Source organism: Podarcis muralis, chromosome 3, assembly GCF_964188315.1.
Source record: "Podarcis muralis chromosome 3, rPodMur119.hap1.1, whole genome shotgun sequence".
NCBI classification, from domain to species: domain Eukaryota; kingdom Metazoa; phylum Chordata; class Lepidosauria; order Squamata; family Lacertidae; genus Podarcis; species Podarcis muralis.
In genome coordinates, this window is record NC_135657.1 from 19,022,093 (window position 1) to 19,043,258 (window position 21,166).

A 21,166-nucleotide genomic window follows, 5' to 3' on the forward strand; every position below is an offset into this window, starting at 1 on the left:
TTGAGATAGTATAGTATTGGTGAGCATTATTTCTGGCTCCCAGTGAACTTTCTGTGTTGCTAATAAACATCACTAAGGTTGATTTAAAAAGAACAGTTATTGTGAAGTTGAGCTTGAAAATATGTTCCCATGGCGATTTGCTGATGAGAAAAAGTCAAGCGAGAGCTGTGCACATCTTGCTTTCAGACCTTATTCTTTCCCAGCCCTTTCCGTGATTTTAAAGTTGAAACTAATTTTAACTTGTGCTCTCTTATCTCGTTTTGAAATTGCAGAATATCTTGGACAGTTTCTCTCCTTTGTAGATGTTGAATGTGAAAAGTACCCACAACACTTTTAAATTTATCTTTTATGCGAATGGAGTCTTGCCCAGAAAATCCAGCAGATAGATAGATGATAGATAGACAGACAGACAGATAAAACACACACATTTATAATAGAAGAATGTTAGCATTTGGATCCGTGCCCCATATTGCTACTCCATGGAGCATCTGGGAAACCACTTTACTAGCAAAGATTTTCAACACGGGTTCTAGTAAATGGCCACCCACCGTAAAATAGAATTTCATTCGTGTCCCACAAGCTTTCTGCGCTTTGACTTTCGCAGCCTCGATATGCCCCTTCCATGATAGTGTCTAATAGAAGAATGTACAAGTGTTGATTGAAAGAGAGGATGAAATGTATGCTAAGCTATTTTAATGTAATGCGCACGTCACATATGAGAGAAGACACAAACAAGAGACCTGCATGGTTAAATAGAAATAATAACATATAATATACAAGCGTTGATTAAAAGAGAGGTGAAATATACATGGAAAGCATATGCTAAGCTATTTTAATGTAATGTGTGTTGCATACAAGAGAAGGCACAAACTAATCTGTTGGGATGCCTTCGTGGTTAAAAAGTAATAAAATATAACACAGAAGTCTTGATTAAAAGAGATATGAAATATACATGGGAAGCATATGCTAAGCTATTTTAATGTAAGCTACATATGAGAGAAAACTGATAATAAGATGCCTGCATGGTTAAATAGTAGAGTCAATGTGCTTTATTGACAGTATCTTGGGAGCGCATGAAGAAACACATGTAGTACCCCTATCATGTTTATCGCCCTTTATTTTTAATCTGTCTTAGTGTATTAGATGGCAAACATTTGGTGTGTTGAAATTTGCAGTGAAATTGATATGCAGCATTGCTAATTTCACTTATGCATCTTAATATAGGAACATGTGTTTCCCTTTGCCGTGTAGCCTTGAGATACTTAGTCGGCCTTTGTTGTGTAGGCAGCAGCTGCCGTGAATTGATGGATAAACAGGGCATCCTTGTAAGTCATTATTATGGGTGTGCGGCAGCTGATGGTGGAAACGGCCTCTGGCATTCCTCTCTCACCAGGATGCGAGAATTAGACCTGTCTTTAGATGGGGGCGGGGATTAATCTCAAGGAACGCTGACTAGCAATCTGGGATTTGAGGGTGGGGAGTGGAAGGTGAAAGGGCGGGGGCTGGCATGCGGCTTGGCTTGTTCATTGTCTGGAGAGCTTGTATTAAGATTATTCCTTGCCGGAGGTTCCCATAAAATGCATGGGTCATCTTGTCTTGCTCCAGTTCTCCCACAACAGTGACTTGGATTGATGCTGGGAAATCCTTCTTCTGGCAAGGACTAGGGCTACAGGGTCTTCTGGCTGCCCAGATTTGATGCCCACTAAACACCTATCCCTGGGTGCCTCTCTTCCTTTCCTCCCTATTAAAGAAAAAGGTATCAGTGAAATCCTATGCATGTACTTGGAAGTAAGTTCCCCTGTGTCCCTTGTAAAAGGTAAAGGACCCCTGGACGGTTAAGTCCAGTCCAAGGCGACTATGGGGTTGCAGCGCTCATCTCGCTTTCAGGCTGAGGGAGCCGGCGTTTGTCCACAGACAGCTTTCTGGGTCATGTGGCCAGCATGACTAAACCGCAACGGAACACCGTGGCGGAAACCAGAGCGCACAGAAACTCCGTTTACCTTCCCGCCGCAGCGGTACCTATCATCCAGACCTTTTGAGATATTTTAAACTGCTCTCTTTAAGGAGAGACTAGAGATTATTATTATATGCAGCTTTCATTAGGCTTGGCTTGAAAACAAGGTGAACCTCCTTTCAACACATCTAACGGTTCAGCTAAATTGAGTGAATGTTTATGTGACCAAATTTCAACAAGTACCATCCAGTTTTGTTTTTTCTGGATTTCTGCATATGTTCACTTCTGAACATACGTTTTCTTCTGACTGTAGAGCTGATCAGGTTAGCTTGGGAAGTGACCTATGGCGTATGCCTGCGTCCTTTCCTGATGAATTAATGGCAAGAGCACTCTGAGACTGGTACATGTTAGCTCACTGCAGCTGAACTCAGGTTCCCTAGTGTTTCAAAAATGAAAGTGTGACCAGCATTGTAAAGGAAGCATTAGCAGCAATGCAGAGATACAGAACACCTGATGAGTATCTGCCTGGCACCTGGCTATTTGGGCGTCACATGCCAGATTTGTCGATTTCTTTTCGCCATCTAAATTGTAATGCGCCTGTGGATGTTGTTGCAAAGATCCCAGCACCAAGGTTAGACGCTCTTGCGGGTGTCTGTAGGCGGCGGGGGGGTGTTGTGTTGGAAAGTATAAGGCAGATGGAATGGAAGAGAGTGGGAAAAAGACAAAGTGAGGGATGAAAAGGGGAGCTGGTCACAACTGGTTTCAGTTGTGGCCTTGGGGATCTGGCCTAATGTGTGCCCTTGCGGTGATGTGCAGTTATCGAAATACCATTTAGGTTTCACCAAGCCCTTTACCACATGGGAGTGTAAGCCTTGCTTTCGATAAGCTGCTGTCGGAGCTGGAGTCAGACTCAGGTCAGCATGAAAGACGCAGGGTTCCCTTGTCAGTGAAGGTAACTATCCAATGATATACAACTCAGCAACACATCCCAGAAGGTCTTGCGCATGGGTAGGCAAATTAAGGCCGGGGGGGCCGGATCCGGCCCAATCGCCTTCTAAATCCGGCCCGCAGACAGTCCAGGAATCAGTGTGTTTTTACATGAGTAGAATGTGTCCTTTTATTTAAAATGCATTTCTGTGTTATTTGTGGGGTCTGCCCGGTGTTTTTTACATGAGTAGAATGTGTGCTTTTATTTAAAATGCATCTCTGGGTTATTTGTGGGGCATAGGAATTCGTTCATATATATTTTTCAAAATATAGTCAGACCACAAGGTCTGAGGGACAGTGGACTGGTCCCATGCAGAAAAAGTTTGCTGACCCCTGATCTTGCCCATGGGTAGGCAAACTAAGGCCCAGGGGCCGGATCCGGCTCAGTCGCCTTCTAAATCCGGCCCGCGGACGGTCCGGGAATCAGTGTGTTTTTACATGAGTAGAATGTGTCCTTTTATTTAAAATGCATCTCTAGGTTATTTGTGGGGCATAGGAATTTGTTCATCCCCCCCCCCCAAAAAAAATGTAGTCTGCCCCCCACAAGGTCTGAGGGACAGTGGACTGGCCTCCTGCTTAAAAGGTTTGCTGAGCCCTGGTCTTGCCCCTATGGAGCAGTTACCGGGACTGAAGGTCCCTGCCTTCAACCCTTTCTAAGGCCCCTCCTCTCCTTGATGTTTCCCAAGCAGTCTCAAACTGCACTTGCCCACCTCTGGCCTCTGTTCTGCCCTCCTCCTTATCCTGCATGTTCTTTGAGACCAGCAGGGAGGGGAACTTGTTGCAGCAGGAGAGGGAGACTCCCCTAGTTCTTCAGCAGTCTCTCAGTCCCCCTCCTCTGCTTCAGCCTCGGTGTTTGAACTTCTCCCTGTCACAGGTTCCTCCCGCTCACTAAACCCTGTTGCCCCTTCAGCAACCAGGCCTTCCTCCTAATCCTCTCCCTCTGACCTCTCCTCGGTGTCCCACCACCCATCCCCTGGCTCTGAGCCTTCTTCCTCTAGGATTTCCCTTGGGGGTTCCCCAGCTGGTGCCTCCCACCACTCCTCTTTGCCTACCCGTCCCTGACAGCTGCTTACCTTAAGATCACTTGAACTTAAGGAACCATTGGTTCAGCTGTCTCAGTGTGTCTACACTCATGGGTAGTGGCTGTCCCAGGTTTTAGTCAGGCAGCCCTACCTGGAAATGAGAGGGATTGGCCTTTTGTATGCAAGGTAGTGGCTGTTCTGCTGAACTCTGGCCCTTCCCCAAGACCCAGCAGTTGTGGAAATTAAACATCTTTGAAAGCCTTCTGTTGGAATGCATTGGGACTTAAAACACTCCCCCCTCGCTCTCTCTCTCTCTCTCTCTCTCTCGCTCTCTCTCTCTCTCTGTGTGTGTGTGTGTGTGTGTGAACAGACACCTCAGAATTTAAAAAGCTAAGTGTAAGTCATGGGAGAAATAATAAACAAACCTAGAAGAGCTTACACCTGGTGACACTGACTAAAATAATGCAATTTTTGCTTCCATTTTTCATCTGTACTGGGGAATATACTGACCCTGTGTCTTGGGAGATATAAACAAAACTTAGAGGCTCCTGAATTCAGTTCATGTAGAGGGGAGCCATGATTATACTAACATCTGTTGCTGGATAACTAGAGATATAAAACTGTGCGTTGGGACGATGGGGAAACCTGCAGTGCAGTTTGCAGGAATATGGGTTACGTCACAGAATGACTGGACCTATAATAGTCTTTATTACCTGGACATTTATTATGTGGTCTGTGGGGAAAGGGGGAATAAGCACAGAAGTCTTAACAGAACAGAACAAATATTTTAATTGCAGAGTAGCAGCTCTGATAACAGCAGGGGTATTGTTGAAGGGAATTTGGTCATATATAACCAGCATGCAAAGGAATATGAAGACCAGAGAAGCTAATGACAAGGTTGCAGTCATCGGTGGAATTTCTCAAGTAAATTAATTGTCCAAGTAGTGGCGTCATTTCAGTACAAGGTGATGACATTCAACCATGGCTGAGTCAAAAAGGGGTATGTTTTTCACAAGGGGTATATTTTTCACATCAGCATCAAAGTACGGTGGTACCTCTGGTTGCGAACGGGATCCGTTCCGGAGGCCCGTTCGCAACATGAGCAGAACGCAACCCATGTCTGCGCATGCGTGAGTGGCGAAACCCAGAAGTAACCCTTTCTGGTACTTCTGGGTTACCGTGGGACGCAACCTGAAAACGCTCAACCTGAAGCAAACGTAACATGAGGTATGACTGTACGCAACTGCCACACACATATATACAATATGATTTTGAGTGGATGATTGCTGTGAAAGCTTCGTAGTTCAGTGGCAGAAGGCCCCATGTGAAATCCTTTAGAACTTCAGATCCTTGGTGTTCATAAACGGATCTGCTAGCGATCTATGAAGCCTCTTTGCTGAATTGTTGTAAGTCCTGGGGGTTGTTTTTTCATTTGGCTGCTTTTGGCTTAATATATATTTTGCATTGGTTGCAAATATAATCACACGCCCTGGGATTGCTTTGGCTATGAAGAGTGGGCGATGAACATTACAAGTAAATAAATAAAGAAAGCTGCAGAACGATGGCAGCATTTTGTTTGCAGTTTTCCTCAGTAAAAATGACACTTTTAAAAAAAATATATGCATAAGCCTCTTAGCATCTGTCTCGTATCAGACTGACCCTGAAATACCAAGCAGCCTTGGCCTTGTTCCACGGGAGAGCTCATTCCTGGGGACGGCATCAGATGGAGAGCAGCAACTGTTGAATTACTCTTTGTTTGCCTCTCTATGGCCAGCTTGTAACCTGAGGAGCGCAAAAATGTGCAGCTATTTGTAGGCGCTGGCTTCAGAGCGCTAATTGTGAAATCTCCTAGGTAGGAAGCTAGCCTGATTCTGCTGCTAGGTTCACTCACGGCGGACCAATTCCCACCGTGGTGTTGTCAGTGGGCATGTGTCCTCAGGACCGGCCACGTGACCCAACTTGCTCTCTGTCAGCGGCGTGACCCAGAAGTCCCAGTTGGTTGTTGGGTGAGGTAGGAACCATTCAACCTCTGCTTCCTGCCATTCATTGATCCTTTTCCATTGCTCCATTCCAGCTGCAGTTACTCATTGATGCTGCTGAAACTCTCCTTCCTTCCTTCCTGGAGAGAGAGAGGGAGAGCGAGCACAACACAACATAGGCCGCTCACAGCACCTCGGGCTGTTCTGCTGACTAAGACCCCATTTGCATCACCAAGTAACAACTGGTTAAATTTAATTCCGCTGGTGCTACCGTCACGCAAACTCACTGACTGTAGGTATTAGCGCTAGTATGATTATAAAAGCAATTATCAAGTTAGTTCTTGCATCTCGGTAGGGCATAGGGGTGTAAACTCAGAAATCTGATGCTGAGTTTCTGCATAACTCAAGTTAACATGTTTGCGGACGCTCTCAGAATAGGGACACACAGGAAAAGATTGAAATGATGAACTGTTGCTCATGGATGTGAAGCCTCAATTCGCATTGCTGGCAGGTCTCGGAAGTCAGGCCTGGCCTGCTCTGGGAAGAGGGGAGATTGAGGCTGCATGCAAGTTACTCATTGTCACATCAACTTTGGGACCTTTTAGCTTAGAGGAGGGTTTCCCAAACTTGGGTCTCCAGGTGGTTTTTTTTGGACTACAAAACTGCAGTCTAAAAAACAGCTGGAGACCCAAGTTTGGGAAACAAACTTAGAGGAAGGACATGTAAGAGGTGACACGATAGAAGTTTATAAAATTATGCAATGAATAGAGAAAGCAGGTAGAGAAAAGTCACCATTCCCCCAGAACACTATCTATCTATCTATCTATCTATCTATCTATCTATCATCTATCTATCTATCTATCTATCTATCTATCTATCTATCTATCTATACATACATACCCCGCCCATCGGGCTGAGTTACCCCAGCCACTCTGGGCGGCTTCCAATTAAGTGTTAAGAACAATACAGCATTAAATATTAAAAACTTCCCTGAACAGGGCTGCCTTCAGATGTCTTCTAAAAGTGTGGTAGTTGTTTTTCTCTTTGACATCTGGTGGGAGGCCGTTCCACAGGGCGGGTGCCACTACCAAGAAGGCCCTGTGCCTGGTTCCCTGTAGCCTCACTTCTATAGTGCCACTGTATTCTGCTCTGGTCAGACCTCACCTGGAGTACTGTGTCCAGTTCTGGGCACCACAGTTCAAGAAGGACACTGACAAACTGGAACGTGTCCAGAGGAGGGCAACCAAAATGGTCAAAGGCCTGGAAATGATGCCTTATGAGGAACGGCTAAGGGAGCTGGGCATGTTTAGCCTGGAGAAGAGGAGGTTAAGGGGTGATATGATAAAGGTAAAGGTAAAGGTACCCCTGCCCGTACGGGCCAGTCTTGACAGACTCTAGGGTTGTGCGCCCATCTCACTCAAGAGGCCGAGGGCCAGCGCTGTCCGGAGACATTTCCGGGTCACGTGGCCAGCGTGACATCGCTGCTCTGGCGAGCCAGAGCCGCACACACGGAAACGCCGTTTACCTTCCCACCAGTAAGCGGTCCCTATTTATCTACTTGCACCCGGGGGTGCTTTCGAACTGCTAGGTTGGCAGGCGCTGGGACCGAGCAACGGGAGCGCACCCCGCCTCGGGGATTCGAACCGCCGGCCTTTCGATCGGCAAGCCCTAGGCGCTGAGGCTTTTACCCGCAGCGCCACCCGCGTCCCTGGGTGATATGATAGCCATGTTCAAATATATAAAAGGATGTCATATAGAGGAGGGAGAAAGGTTGTTTTCTGCTGCTCCAGAGAAGCGGACACGGAGCAATGGATCCAAACTACAAGAAAGAAGATTCCACCTAAACATTAGGAAGAACTTCCTGACAGTAAGAGCTGTTCAACAGTGGAATTTGCTGCCAAAGAGTGTGGTGGAGTCTCCTTCTTTGGAGGTCTTTAAGCAGAGGCTTGACAACCATATGTCAGGAGTGCTCTGATGGTGTTTCCTGTTTGGCAGGGGGTTGGACTCGATGTCCCTTGTGGTCTATTCCAACTCTATGATTCTATGATTCTCGCAATGGGGGAACCGCCAGAAGGCCCTCGGCGCTGGATCTCAGTGTCCGGGCTGAACGATGGGGGTGGAGACGCTCCTTCAGGTATACAGGTATAATGAAGCTGAGTGTTGGAAGATTCAGGATAATAGATAATAGAAACCACTTCTTCATGCAGCAAATAGATGATTCTCCAGATGTTGGTGGACTACAATTCCCATTGTTCCTGAGCATGTCCCCAGAGGTCCAACAACATCTGGAGGCCCACCCACCTGTCCTACGTAAAAAGTAAAGCGCCTGATCACTTAAAACAAAATTCCCAGGACAACAAACCTAGGTAGATTGTGTGCCTTAGATTTGTCCTGAAAGCGGAGATGTGTCCGTTTACCTGCCTGGGTGCCTGTTCAGGGCTTGTGACCTGCATCTTGCCTATCTGCGGAAGGGTACAAAGAAAGCCTTCAGCTTTTATTTGCCTTGGAAACATCTGCTAGGTGGAACTCCCCTACAGGCTTCCAGTACAGATTTTTACTGCAGCATCTGAAGGAAAGAGCCCATGGGCTATGCCCATTCCCGTTTTATATCTGTTTATTGGCCAGATCAAAGCACCGGCTTTCAGTAAGCTTTCTTCAAAGGACATTTATGTGTGGAAATGTCGCCCCTTCCCTCGCTTCTGCGACCCTCCTTTGAAAATTTTGAAACACGTGAGCTTCAGGTTAGACCATTCCAGGTAGCCGCAAAATGATGAACCCCAGTTGGAGCAAAGCTTTGGAATTTGCAGAGCTAGCAGCTTCAAGACCAGGCAAGGGTTACTGGGGGATATTTCAGGCAGCTGTAGAATGGCACTTCTTAGCCATTTTTTCCCTCCTTCCTTTTACAACCCACAGGTCTAGCCTCTTGATCCATTTTTTCCAAGTTCAAAGGATGGCTGAAACACACTTTAATGCAACGGAGGCTAACAATTCCCTACCCTGCCATTTTCAGTTTCTTGCAGAAGGATTAAAAAAATAAATAAATCACACACCTTTCCCTTAAGTTAGCACAGACACAGTCATGGAGTAGCATTTTCCCCACAAACACTCAAAATGTTGTTGCTGGGAAAATGTGTCTCTCCATCACTACCAATATTGCTTCGATGATGATGATGATGACGACGACGATAATTATAATTATAATTTTTATTTATATCCCGCCCATCTGGGCGGCTTCCAACAAAATATTAAAATACAGTAATTCATCAAACACCAAAAGCTTCCCTAAACAGGGCTGCCTTCAGATGTCTTCTAAAAGTCTGGTGGTGGTGGTTCTCTTCGACATCTGGTGGGAGGGCGTTCCACAGGGCAGGTGCCACTACCGAGAAGGCCCTCTGCCTGGTTCCCTGTAACTTGGCTTCTCGCAGTGAAGGAACCGCCAGAAGGCCCTCAGCATTGGACCTCCGTTTGCTATGATGTCTTCTTAGACCTGTGACATCAGTAGTGAACAGTGAAACAACATTTTCCCATACCCACCATGATTTTGGTCATCTTTCAAACCTTTTTTTTAAAAAAAATACTTTTGTGCAATCTTATAGGAGGCAGAATCCTTTCATGTGCTGCTCAAGCAACAGGGAACGCTTGGGATATTCACACAAACATTAAAAAATGGCAAATGCTACCATCTCCTCCTGCTTCCTATAGCGATGCCCCTCCTTTTTCTTGGACCTCATCAAATATAGCCTTTTGAATTTCGAAGCCTTGAGAAGCATTCGTACAACCCTAATTTTAAGCTGTAGCTGCTTTGCTTTCTGCTTTTGATCTTTGGGACACAAATTTGGTAAGGTTGACAGCAAGGCCTCTCCTTACCTCCATCAGATAATACCTTGCTGGGAGTAAACACAGAATATTTTCCATTTCTGAAAATACTCCCCCCCCCCTTCTTTTTTCTTTTTTGTAATGCTAATTGCTCACCCAAGGATTAGCTATTATACCAGTTAAACTGGGCAGTTTCTAAGTTGTAATTAACTTATTTCTTCCCCCTAGGTGATTATCCCTAGGAAGCATGCATTTAAAATATTTATTTCAAAAATGTGTGTGCGCATGCACACAAAGACTTTCTTCTTTTTTGAACAGTGTGTGTGTGTTTGGGTGTGTGAGCACGGTAAATTAAAACCAAAAGCACATATTCAAACCTGCTGAATTTGATCCCAGTTAATTTAGTATGTCCGGGGGGTGGGTGGGGGGTAGAATCCAGTTTGAAATTTTCTGAAAAACCCATGTTATTAATTTTGAAATAATCTTGGGAAAATGGAGTTGTGGTTCACTGCTCAGGGTCATCTGAACAAGCTTTCGGATCCTTGTAAACATTTCCCGCATGTGTGAACTGAGGATTCTGGGAGGCCCTACTCTGATTTTGTGATCCGTAAAACGTAAGAGTCATTTACAGTCCAGCTATGGCGCCTTAGTCTTTATAGCTTAAGGCAATAAAGCTCCTGCTGTTAGGTCTGGCAAATCTCAGTTTTGGTGTCCAGGTGGTGCCCATCTCATAAGCACTTCAGGGCCTTGTTAAGGTATATATTTAACAATAAAACTCTTCTTTCCACATAAAATTATTCCATTCTGAATTTACAAGTTAGGATAGAATGCCTTTGTGTGGGTTTCACATTACAGCAATGTGCTCCACACCGAGACAGCTAGGTGGCATGGATTGGAGAGGAGTTTAATGTTGACGCTCGTCCTTTCTTGAAGCTCCAGCTCTGTTTACATGTTCTAGATGGGCTCTTTCTTGCAAGACCACTTTCCTTGTGTAAATGCCATCGTTGGAGAGTATATTACCTAATCATGTGGGAAGCAGCATTATTTCAGGGCTAGAAGCATGCTCTTCCACCATATTTTGAAGGTCTAAAAACTTTTTGGTAACTTACTAGTGGAAAGCCGCTAGGAGTTTGCGTTTGTGTCATCGGGAGGAAAAGACTCATGCAGCTTACAGTCAGGCCATAGCAGTAGACTAGAGTCTGCCATTTTCGAAAGAGCTTCACAACTCAAACTTGAGAACAGCGTGTTGGGTGTGCATCAGACTTTTTGAGGGTTCTGGTCTTCTGCCTGTGGCAACAGCACACTCTTGCCCCGGATACATCTTAGAGAGCCAGTGTGGTGTAGTGTTTAAGAGTGGTGGACTCGTAATCTGGTGAACTGGGTTCGATTCCCCGCTCCTCCACATGCAGCTGCTGGGTGATCTTGGGCTAGTCACACTTCTTTGAAGTCTCTCAGCCCCACTCACCTCACAGAGTGTTTGTTGTGGGGGAGGAAGGGAAAGGAGATAGTTAGCCGCTTGGAGATTCCTTCGGGTAATGATAAAGCGGGATATCAAATCCAAACTCTTCTTCTTCTACTACTTATTATAGAATTATAATAAGTGTCAGTGGAATTTTTAATGATCTCCACAATCCCAAGAATTAGAAATTTAGTTGATCTTTTTCAATGGCTGCTGGGATTCTTCCAACGCAGCCGAATACGTTAGACTTACTATAATTTAGGGATGCATATCGTTTTCCTCTATCTCCTCCCAAAAAAACTTCCACGGCTTGAGGTCTTATCTTCTTCCTCCTTTGTTTTTTCCCCAGCTGTTGGGACTCAAGCTAAGATATCCTTCACGAAGGAGCCGTACTCCCAGGATGCTTTCCATGGCCGCAGCGCCATTTTGCGCTGCGAAGTGGAGGACCCAAGAGACACAGAGTTTGAGTGGCTGCAGAATGGCGTCCCCGTCCAGGACACCGAGCGCCGCTTCAAGGAAGGGAGCAGCCTTCAGTTCACATCTGTCGACCGGCATCAAGATGGCGGGAACTTCCAGTGTGTGGCCAGGAACGTAGTGACTGGAGAAGAAGCTCGGACCACAAATGCATCTTTTAACATAAAGTGTAAGCACACATTGGTTACAAACTGGGCTTGGTTGGTTGGTTTCGGCACCAGCATTATTGAATCCAAACTGGCACGAACGATTGATTGTATTTGGAATATGTATGTGCTACCTTTCAGAGAGAAGCCTTCCCAAAAGTGTTAAAAAATAATTATGGCAACAAACTAAAAGAGTAGCCTCCAAACTACTTGTATACAAATATACAATCACTTTTTTAAAAAAATCAACAGTGGGAACCAAACCCGCCCCCCTCCAAAGGTTTTTCATACACACCAACTTTATATCTAGTCTAAACTATATACACAGACAAGAAGTTGGTTTTGTGAGGTTGGTATGGATTTGTATATTTCAATATACAGTCGTACCTTGGAAGCCAAATGCCTTGCAAGTCAAACGTTTTGGCTCCCGAATGCCGCAAACCAGAAAGTGAGTGTTCTAGTTTGTGAACGTTTTTTGGAAGCTGAACGTCCAACGCAATTTCTGCAGCTTCCAATTGAGTGCAGGAAGCTCCTGCAGCCAATCGGAAGCCGCGCCTTGGTTTTCGAACGTTTTCGGAAGTCGAACTGACTTCCGGTACAGAGTGTGTTCGAGAACCAAGGTACGACTGTATTGTTATGTACCACATTAGGAACCTTTGGGCTGAAGAGTAGAAAAACAAATACAGTGGTACCTCGGGTTAATATTACCTCAGGTTAAGAACTTTGCTTCAGGATGAGAACAGAAATCGTGCGGCAGCAGCAGGAGGCCCCATTAGCTAAAGTGGTGCTTCAGATTAAGAACAGTTTCAGGTTAAGAACGGACCTCCGGAACGAATTAAGTACTTAACCCGAGGTACCACTGTAGTATAATAGAGAATAAGAGTTGGTGGCTGAACGACCTAGAAAAACACCTCAGGCTACTTTCTAGAGAGAGCCTGCACAACAATTTGACATAACGTCGTAAGACGCTTTTATTTTTTTTTACCCTGGGTTCCACATCGTTGTTAGGTTATCAGGAATGTCCACTTTTGTGTGAACTGTTACTCAAAAAGCCAGGACCTTAAAATAGCCAATTTTGCGACACATACAAATGTGTACCTTAAAACACGCACCTGCTGTTCCTTTCACCCAGATCGCAGGCACGCTGGGTACGCTCAGACTCTCTTTCCTTGCGCACACATATGTATTCTCTCAATCACGCCGGTACAATAATGCGCTCAGCAGGCAGCAAAGAAAAGGGGCTTTGGAGACACTGCTGTTCTCCCCTCCCGGTAGGCAAAAAACTGCAAGGAAAGTGTGCAGCTACTATCTTGGCCCGAAGCCTGGAGCCAAGCAGGTCTGTCTCTGATCAGAGGCTGCCTCTCAACCCTGTGCATGTTCTGCCATCAGCCCCACTGCAAAAAGGTGGGATGAAGATTAAATGCATAACCTTCCTGTGAGCTGCAGCTGCATATTTTTCCCTGAGGCAAGTGATTGTTCCAGAAAGCAGTTGCAGAGCTTTACTGCAACTCTTTACTGCTACTCTTACAGTAGCTTAGTCCCATTGGCCATCACCTAGGCTGAGTCAGCTCTTAGAGCCAGGCTGTACTGAAGCCTACTACAAATGTCATTCTTGGTTCATAGTGAGGCCAACGCAAAAGGAGTCAGGAGGGATTTGCAAGGAGACAGATGTAAGCAATGGAGAGAATGTCTGGTTTAGCCTGCCGGTTCAGGTTTAGCACCTCAGGTGTAAATCCTCTGCCTGGCACATTTCAATGTTTGCCTCTCTCTCTCTCTCTCTCTCTCTCTCTCTCTCTCTCTCTCTCCATCCTGCCATGAATTCTGCCCGCAGAGCCGCAGGAATGTGACATCCTCATTAGTGGCCCAGCTGTGCTCTTCAGTGTGATCAGATAACATATACAATAGCTCTCACCTGCTGCAATGTAATTGTAGAAAGACCACTCTGGATAGGGTTGCCATATTTCAAAAAGTAAAAAACCAGGACACCCTGAAAGTTGCTGAGCCAGTTGTTGAGCCAGGACAAAGCGCCGCCTTTCAGAAACGCCTCCTCCCCCCCGGATGTCAACTGCACTTTTGAAATCCTGTTAATTTCCAGGAAAATCCGGACGTATCGCAGGTCTAACTTTGGAACAGCATTAGAAACTCAAGATATATAAGCCAGGCAACAAATGGCTCATTAGACCAGGGTTACAGTCAACAAATTGAAATACCTCCTTGCCATTTTTTGAGCCAGACGGCTCGAAAGTCGTATTTTTCAATATGATTTTTTGGTTCCTGAAATTCATTCTGACTGTGCAGATAAAATATAAAGGATAGAATTCTGCAGGATCCGTTGCCAGTGGGTGAAAACAGTCAAATCCAAGGGTCCCCAGGCATGCATCTCCAGATGGTGGAGACTTCAGGTGTCATCCTGGCAACCTGGGCGTCTTCACTGATGGACAGGTGAAAAATGCGCCTGGCAAATTTCAGGCGCTGCTTTGGAAACGTCCCAGGACTTTTGTGAGGCACCAAAACAACAAGTACTACATATGACTGAAGCATTTGTAAATACAGGCATTTGACAAGAGAGCCTAGACTTCGCTCCATCTTCCACTGTGGCAGGGCTGCTCCTTGAAATATCAATCACTTTTGACTAGAGCAGGGGTCTGCAACCCGCGGCTCCAGAGCCGCATGTGGCTCTTTTACACCTTTGCCGCGGCTCCAGGGCGGATACTAGCGAGGGGAGGAGGCGCATTGTGCGCCCCGACACTCCCCACTGTGGCGGGCGCTGTACTGGCTGTGATGTCGCATGGGGGCGGTGTGTGTGTTAGTCACGCACCGTCCCGACGTCACCTTCCCGCTGTCAGATCGCGGCTCCGGAGATATATTTGTTTTAAATGTCGCAATGGTTTTGCAGCTCCCAGTTTTTTTTTCCTTCGGAAACGGGTCCAAGTGGCTCTTTTTGTCTTAAAGGTTGCAGACCCCTGGACTAGAGGTAGGGAACCTGTGTCTCTCCAGGTGTTGGTTGGGACTCCAACGCCCACTAGCCCCAGCCAGCAAGGCCAGTAGCCAGAACTCATGGGAGTTGTAGTCCAGGAACACCTGGAGAGCTGCAGGGCCCCCACCCCTCCTTTTGACCCATACGTACCTAATTCTTTGACTGGGGGAATTTGCCAGCCACATAGAATAGAAGCCTTCCATATGGAAACTGAAATTTTCCACCTGCCGTTTTTGTTGAGTCTCAAACCATAGGTGCCACAACACTTCTTCTGCTAGTTATTACCTGGCCTCCTGTTCTCAGTACCCCAGGGCTCGAGCAGGTGCAGAGCTGGCTGCACCATGAGAGCTCGCTACTTTTTGTATAGCTATCTCCAAGCACAAATTGAACAGAGGCTGTATCTTACTAGTTTTTTCACCTGAGGCTGCCACTCTAAGGCTTCCTAAAGTTTATGTGTTAATATAAAAGTACCTGATGTGGTGGTGGTGATAGTGATGATAGTGATGATGGTGATGATGGTGATAATAATAATAATAATAATAATAATAATAATAATAATATACAGCGGTACTTCTGGATGCTAACAGGATCTGTTCCGGAGCCCCATTCGCATCCTGAAGCAAACTCAACCTGCGTGTATGTGGGTCGCAAATCGTCGCTTCCGTGCATGCACGTGACGGCATTTTGAGCGTCTGCGCATGCGTGAGTGGCGAAACCCAGAAATAACGCATTCCGTTACTTCCGGGTCGCCATGGAGTGCAATTCGAAAATGCTCAACCCGAAGCATATTTACTGTATAGGCAGGACTGATAAATGGTTTGCATTGCCAATATACATCTCAGTGGGGGTTTTCCCCAGGGCAGAGTAAGTGCCATCATGCAAAGGTGGAAGCCGTCTTGCATTCCTGTAGTGACCCTTTGACACCTGGTGTCAGGTATACGGATGCTTCCATTTCCAAAGCACAGAGGCCTGAAAGTGACCTTTGTTTTGTTTTCTCTCCCCGCCCTCTTTTCATCAGGGATCGAAACAGGGGGAGTTGTTTTGAAGAACCCGGCCAGAGTGGAAGATATACAGAGTTCTGCTCCAGTAACGTTGCGATGCCATATCGACGGGCACCCTCGGTAAGGAGTCGCCAGTGTGAATGATCTTCTGCCGGCTACCTCTCCTGCATTCCCACCCCAGAAAAGACGCCCTTGGAAACTCCTTCCTCCATTAAACTTTTCTTTAAAGAATTTGTTAATTGGTTTTTAAACAAATGCACTAGATATCAAACACTTATCCAGCAGTACTTGCAATGGTGTTTGTTTTATCCATGGTCTCTAGACATGCATGTACACATTCAACATTCAAATATATTACTTAAACGTAGCCTCTCCATTGAGAATATTGAGCGGTTGGGATAACAAGGTCCTGATTTGGGTCATTAACATAGTTAAAGAAAGGGGCCTTTGTTTATTGGAAAGTATCTCTATTCGTTATGCCTTTAAGTGCCCTCCTGCAATGTCTGAGGTGCTCAGACATTGCTGTATCCCAGATATTATCCTCTCATATATTCACGGGTATTTCAGTCTGGTTCGTTCTTCAAGAAACTTTTAAGTGCTAAGAAGAGTTTAATAGAACACATCTGAATTCAGAGAGAAGGTAGATTTTCATCCCTCTTGCTGATGCCTGAATATGCTGTGGGAATTTGAAAATGATTCAGAGAGTTTTGATGATTTCCCTGTTGGCTGTAATCAAATTGCCTGTGTCTTCCCAGCCCGACGAGCCAGTGGTTCCGGGATGGGACCCAGATTGAAGACGACCGAACCAACTATTCCGTCAGCAACAAGGAACGGACGTTGACCCTCAAGAGCGCCAGCCCGGATGACAACGGGGTCTATTTCTGCTGTGCTCGGAACGCCATGGCCTCGGTGTGCAGCAGCAACAACTTCACTCTCAACATCATAGGCAAGTGGGTGTTTTTCTCATTGTGGGAAAGGTCTCGAGTGATGGCCTTTTGTTGGACACAGGGTAAGCCCAGGGATGTAGTTGCCCAAGGACTGCATCCAAGAGATAACCACAGGAGCCTCTGCAGACAGCTCTAGAGAAGAATCTTGCATCACGGTGGTGGACCTGCTTGGATGTTGCGTTCTAGGCAGCGGTGTGCCTGCAGATATAAAAGCCCCCATCCTCATTCTCTTGAGCCTCTTTCCCTTTTTATTTTTATTATTATTATTATTATTATTATTAATAATAATAATAATAATAATAATAATAATAATTTACATCCTGCCCTCCCTAGCGGAAGTCGGGCTCAGAGTGGCTAACAATAAAAGTAACACAGCATTCTAAAATCAATTCATTCTAAAATCAATTCAAAATCAAATTAATGGCAACCATTGGGCTAGAGTTCTGTGAGGATTACCAAAGGAAGGAAACTACAGTGGTACCTCGGGTTACAAATACCTCAGGTTACAAACACTTCGGATTACCGTGTGAGTTGTTAATGCTCCTGGCACCCACCCCTGACACCGGGCAGTTCACTGCCACAAGGTGTAATAGTGAAGCACAAGGCTGTCGGTGGCCGCTAGTCATGGTGGCTATATATTATTTCGGGGTCAGAGGCAATATGTCTTTGGGTACTAGTTGCTGGGGATCAAGAAGTGCTGTGCTTATTTCCTGGGCTTCCTCAAGGCATCTGATGGGCCATTGTGGACCAGATACAGATAATAATAATAATAATAATAATAATAATAATAATAATAATAATAATAATTTATACCCCGCCCTCTCCAGCCAAGGCCGGGCTCAGGGCGGCTAACAAGCAATAATAAAAACAAGTTGAATGAATACAACTTAAAAACAAGATTAAAATACAACATTAAAATATTGAAACATTAAAATATTAAAATGCAGCCTCATCACAGGAGGAAAAAGGAAAAAGAAAGAGGGGGAGGGAATCAAACTGATTCCAAGCCAAAGGCCAGGCGGAACAACTCTGTCTTACAGGCCCTGTGGAAAGAAATCAGATCCTGCAGGGCCCTGGTCTCATGAGACAGAGCGTTCCACCAGGCCGGAGCCAATGTTGAAAAGGACCTGGCTCTGGTTGAAGCTAATCTAAGTTCCTTAGGGCCCGGGACCACTAGGGTGTTGCTATTTATGGACCTTGAGGCTCTCCGTGGGGCATACCGGGAGAGGCGGTCCCGTAGGTACAAGGGTCCTAGGCCTAGGGTCTTATGCGATAAACCATCACTTTCTCATGTTCCCCTTTTCCTCATGCCAGATGAAAGCTTTCCCCGCCCCGTGATTGTTCCTGAGAACCAGATTGTCAATAGGAATGAGGAGGCCATGTTCCACTGCAAGTTCCAAGCTGTGCCACCTCCCACCCAGGAATGGCTATTCGAAGACGACACCCCTGTTTCCAATAAGTCCAGGTAAGGACAGAAAACATTCTGGTGGGCGCTGCTCATGTGAAATATATATTTCCCATTTCCTCCCAGCGTAAGGGAAGTGGACATAGCTAAATCCTGGCAGGATGGCTTACTCTATGGTATCAATCCCTTCATACAGTAATTAGGCTTAAGCACACAGGGCTGCTTTATTTTTCGTTGGTATCCTTTTATTCAAGACACAACTGCAACTTACAGAAAGCCCACCTGAAAATATGGTCAGCTATGGCTAGGTCTAAAGATGCACCGATCCTTCCCATTCACAATAATTATTATGTCTTATACAGTGGTACCTCAGGTTCCATACGTTTCAGGTTACATACGCTTCAGGTTACAGACTCCGCTAACCCAGAAATAGTACCTCGGGTTAAGAACTTTGCTTCAGGATGAGAACAGAAATCGTGCTCCGGCGGTGCGGCAGCAGCAGGAGGCCCCATTAGCTAAAGTGGTGCTTCAGGTTAAGAACAGTTTCAGGTTAAGAACGGACCTCCGGAACGAATTAAGTACTTAACCCGAGGTACCACTGTATGCTTTTTTATGATGAAACATTCATGATCCTGTATTCATTCTGTGCCCTTTTCTGCTTTGGTAGCCTTGTGGTTTTGACTTATAATGTCTGTCATGATGGAAATTTCAGTATAAAATATTTATCTAAAAATAGGAGGCGTGTTTTTGCACAGAGGCAAGCCTGCCTTTGCCTGTAAGCACCTCTTCTGCTAAAATGTCATTGACGCCAGTCGTCTTCTCTCCCTGTTCCCAAAGGACAGTGCTGTTCTCCAACGGCTCTTTGCTGATACCTCAGGTGAAACCACGCAGTGCAGGAGTCTATAAATGTGTTGGTCGCGGACAGAGGGGGAAGGCTGTTGTTTTGGAGGCAACACTGCAGCTGGCAGGTATGACGAGCACCTCCAAAAGATTTCTTGCTTACTGAATTCATTGTTACATTTCTGTTTGCCCAAAAGAGGGCTGGGTAGCAAAAACAAAACAAAACACGGTGTTAAAACAAAATGCAATTACAAATAAAATAAAAGCACATTTAAAACAGTTGAAAGCCTCTTAAAATAATTAAAAACATTTGAAGACAGGCCCATAAGAATTCCACTGCTATTAATTTCAGTGTTGCCAGGGAGACAGAGTCTTTCATTTGTCAAATGCTGCCTGAGATTTAATAGTAATTTCTTTCTTTCTTTCTTTCTTTCTTTCTTTCTTTCTTTCTTTCTCTATTGCACTTTTAATAAAATGGTGTTGGGGGGAACAATGAGGGAATTCCACCCATGGAGAACTGCCTCGCCAAGAAGACCCTATTGTGGGTCAGCGCTAACCAGGCAACAACCTGACAGTGGCAACAGCAGTGGGGCTTCCCCTGCTGATAGCAGGGTCCAATATGGTTGATACCAGGAACCACACTATTTTTAGGGGTTATTAGGATATTCCCCTAGCTTCCAAGGCTTTGGTCTGAAGGGTCTGGTCCTTGACATAGTTCTGGGTAGGGCAGAGCTGACTGAACTTGGCCTCCTGTACCCCTTTCCCCAAGACCTGAGTGGTCCACATGCGGCAATATAACACTGATTTCCCCCTCACCTCTAATCACTTCCTTATCTGTCAGTGGGACAAGGTTCGGTTGAATCTGCTCTTTATTACATACATTGGAGCATTTTAGACCTTCCATACAATCATTTATACACTTCTCTATACGGTTCACTTTTTTGCAAGTCCCTTTGAGTTCACCTTCCTGAAAAATACAACTACAGTCGTGCCTTGGAAGTCGAACGGAATCCGTTCCAGAAGTCTGTTTGACTTCCAAAATGTTCGAAAAACCGAAGCACGGCTTCTGATTGGCTGCAGGAAGCTCCTGCAGCCAATCGGAAGCCCCGTCGGACGTTTTGGCATCCAAAAGAACAGTTGAAAACTGGAACAGTCGCTTCCGGGTTTGCGACGTTTGAGAACTAGGCTGTTCGACTTCCAAGGTACGACTGTAATAGCGAATAAGAATATGGTCAGTTGCCGTAAAAGAAAAATTAACACAGAGATTACATGAACTGAATTACACAAATGATGTAGATGATTTTTGTGGAAATACGGCATCCTTTTATAAAAAACTTGGCTGATAACCCTGAAGAACGGTAACCGCCAAAATCACGGATTGGACTTGAGCAAACTTAACTAGATTGATCCATCCTGGAGGCGGGGGGTAAGTTGGGATTCTGTTTTTGTATCTTCCATTTTTTTGAAATTAATAAAACATTATTATTATTATTATTATTACTACTACTACTACTACTACTCCCAAATATGAGGATACGTATTTGTGGGTGGTATGGTCCACCCCCAGCTCTCCCCAATCTGACACTGCTGCCTTCTAAGTTCAGCACCTGCATTTCTCCTCAGAAATTGAAGATTTCACCTACCTGTTTGGCCCAAAGACGTTCATCGCCAACAAAGAGCAGCGGGTGTCCTGCATAGCGCCTCGGGGAGTCCCAGAACCACGTATCTGGTGGGAGAGAAACGGCGCCCCGCTCCCTGCGACTGGCAGGGTGCGCCAAGAAGCCGAGGACCTCGTCTTCACTAGCGTTGTAGAAAAGGACTCTGGAGTGTACACCTGTCATGCGGTGAACAAGGCTGGAGAGAAGAAGCAGAACCTGACCATCACAGTAGCTAGTAAGCAGACTCCTTTTGCAGATACTGAGAGCGCGGAAGGAGCACTGTGTGGGAGAGAGTCATGGGTGGTGTGGGATTGGGAGGAAAGGAAAGGGAGGGTCCAGTTCTGGTTCTGGGTTGAGAGTTTGGTGGACAAAAACCAGCTACTCCTTGGTTCTTGGGACTGGATTGGCCCTGCACTGGAGTTCAGGCCTGAACTGTGGTTTTCACACGATCAACGGTGGGGAAGCTCAGGTCTGGGGACTGAATATGGCCCTCCAGTCCTC

General features: G+C 45.6%; 1 protein-coding gene across 1 annotated transcript in view; it reads left to right on the top strand.

Annotated features, from left to right (window-relative positions):
* Nucleotides 1-21,166, top strand: part of PTK7 (protein tyrosine kinase 7 (inactive)) — a 102,387-nt gene that overhangs the window by 59,424 nt on the left and 21,797 nt on the right. The window contains exons 2-7 of the mRNA XM_028724866.2: nucleotides 11,567-11,860; nucleotides 15,833-15,935; nucleotides 16,571-16,761; nucleotides 18,077-18,227; nucleotides 19,005-19,135; nucleotides 20,631-20,900. Of these exons, the coding sequence (XP_028580699.2) occupies nucleotides 11,567-11,860; nucleotides 15,833-15,935; nucleotides 16,571-16,761; nucleotides 18,077-18,227; nucleotides 19,005-19,135; nucleotides 20,631-20,900 (1,140 nt within the window). The remainder of the gene's footprint in view (nucleotides 1-11,566; nucleotides 11,861-15,832; nucleotides 15,936-16,570; nucleotides 16,762-18,076; nucleotides 18,228-19,004; nucleotides 19,136-20,630; nucleotides 20,901-21,166) is intronic.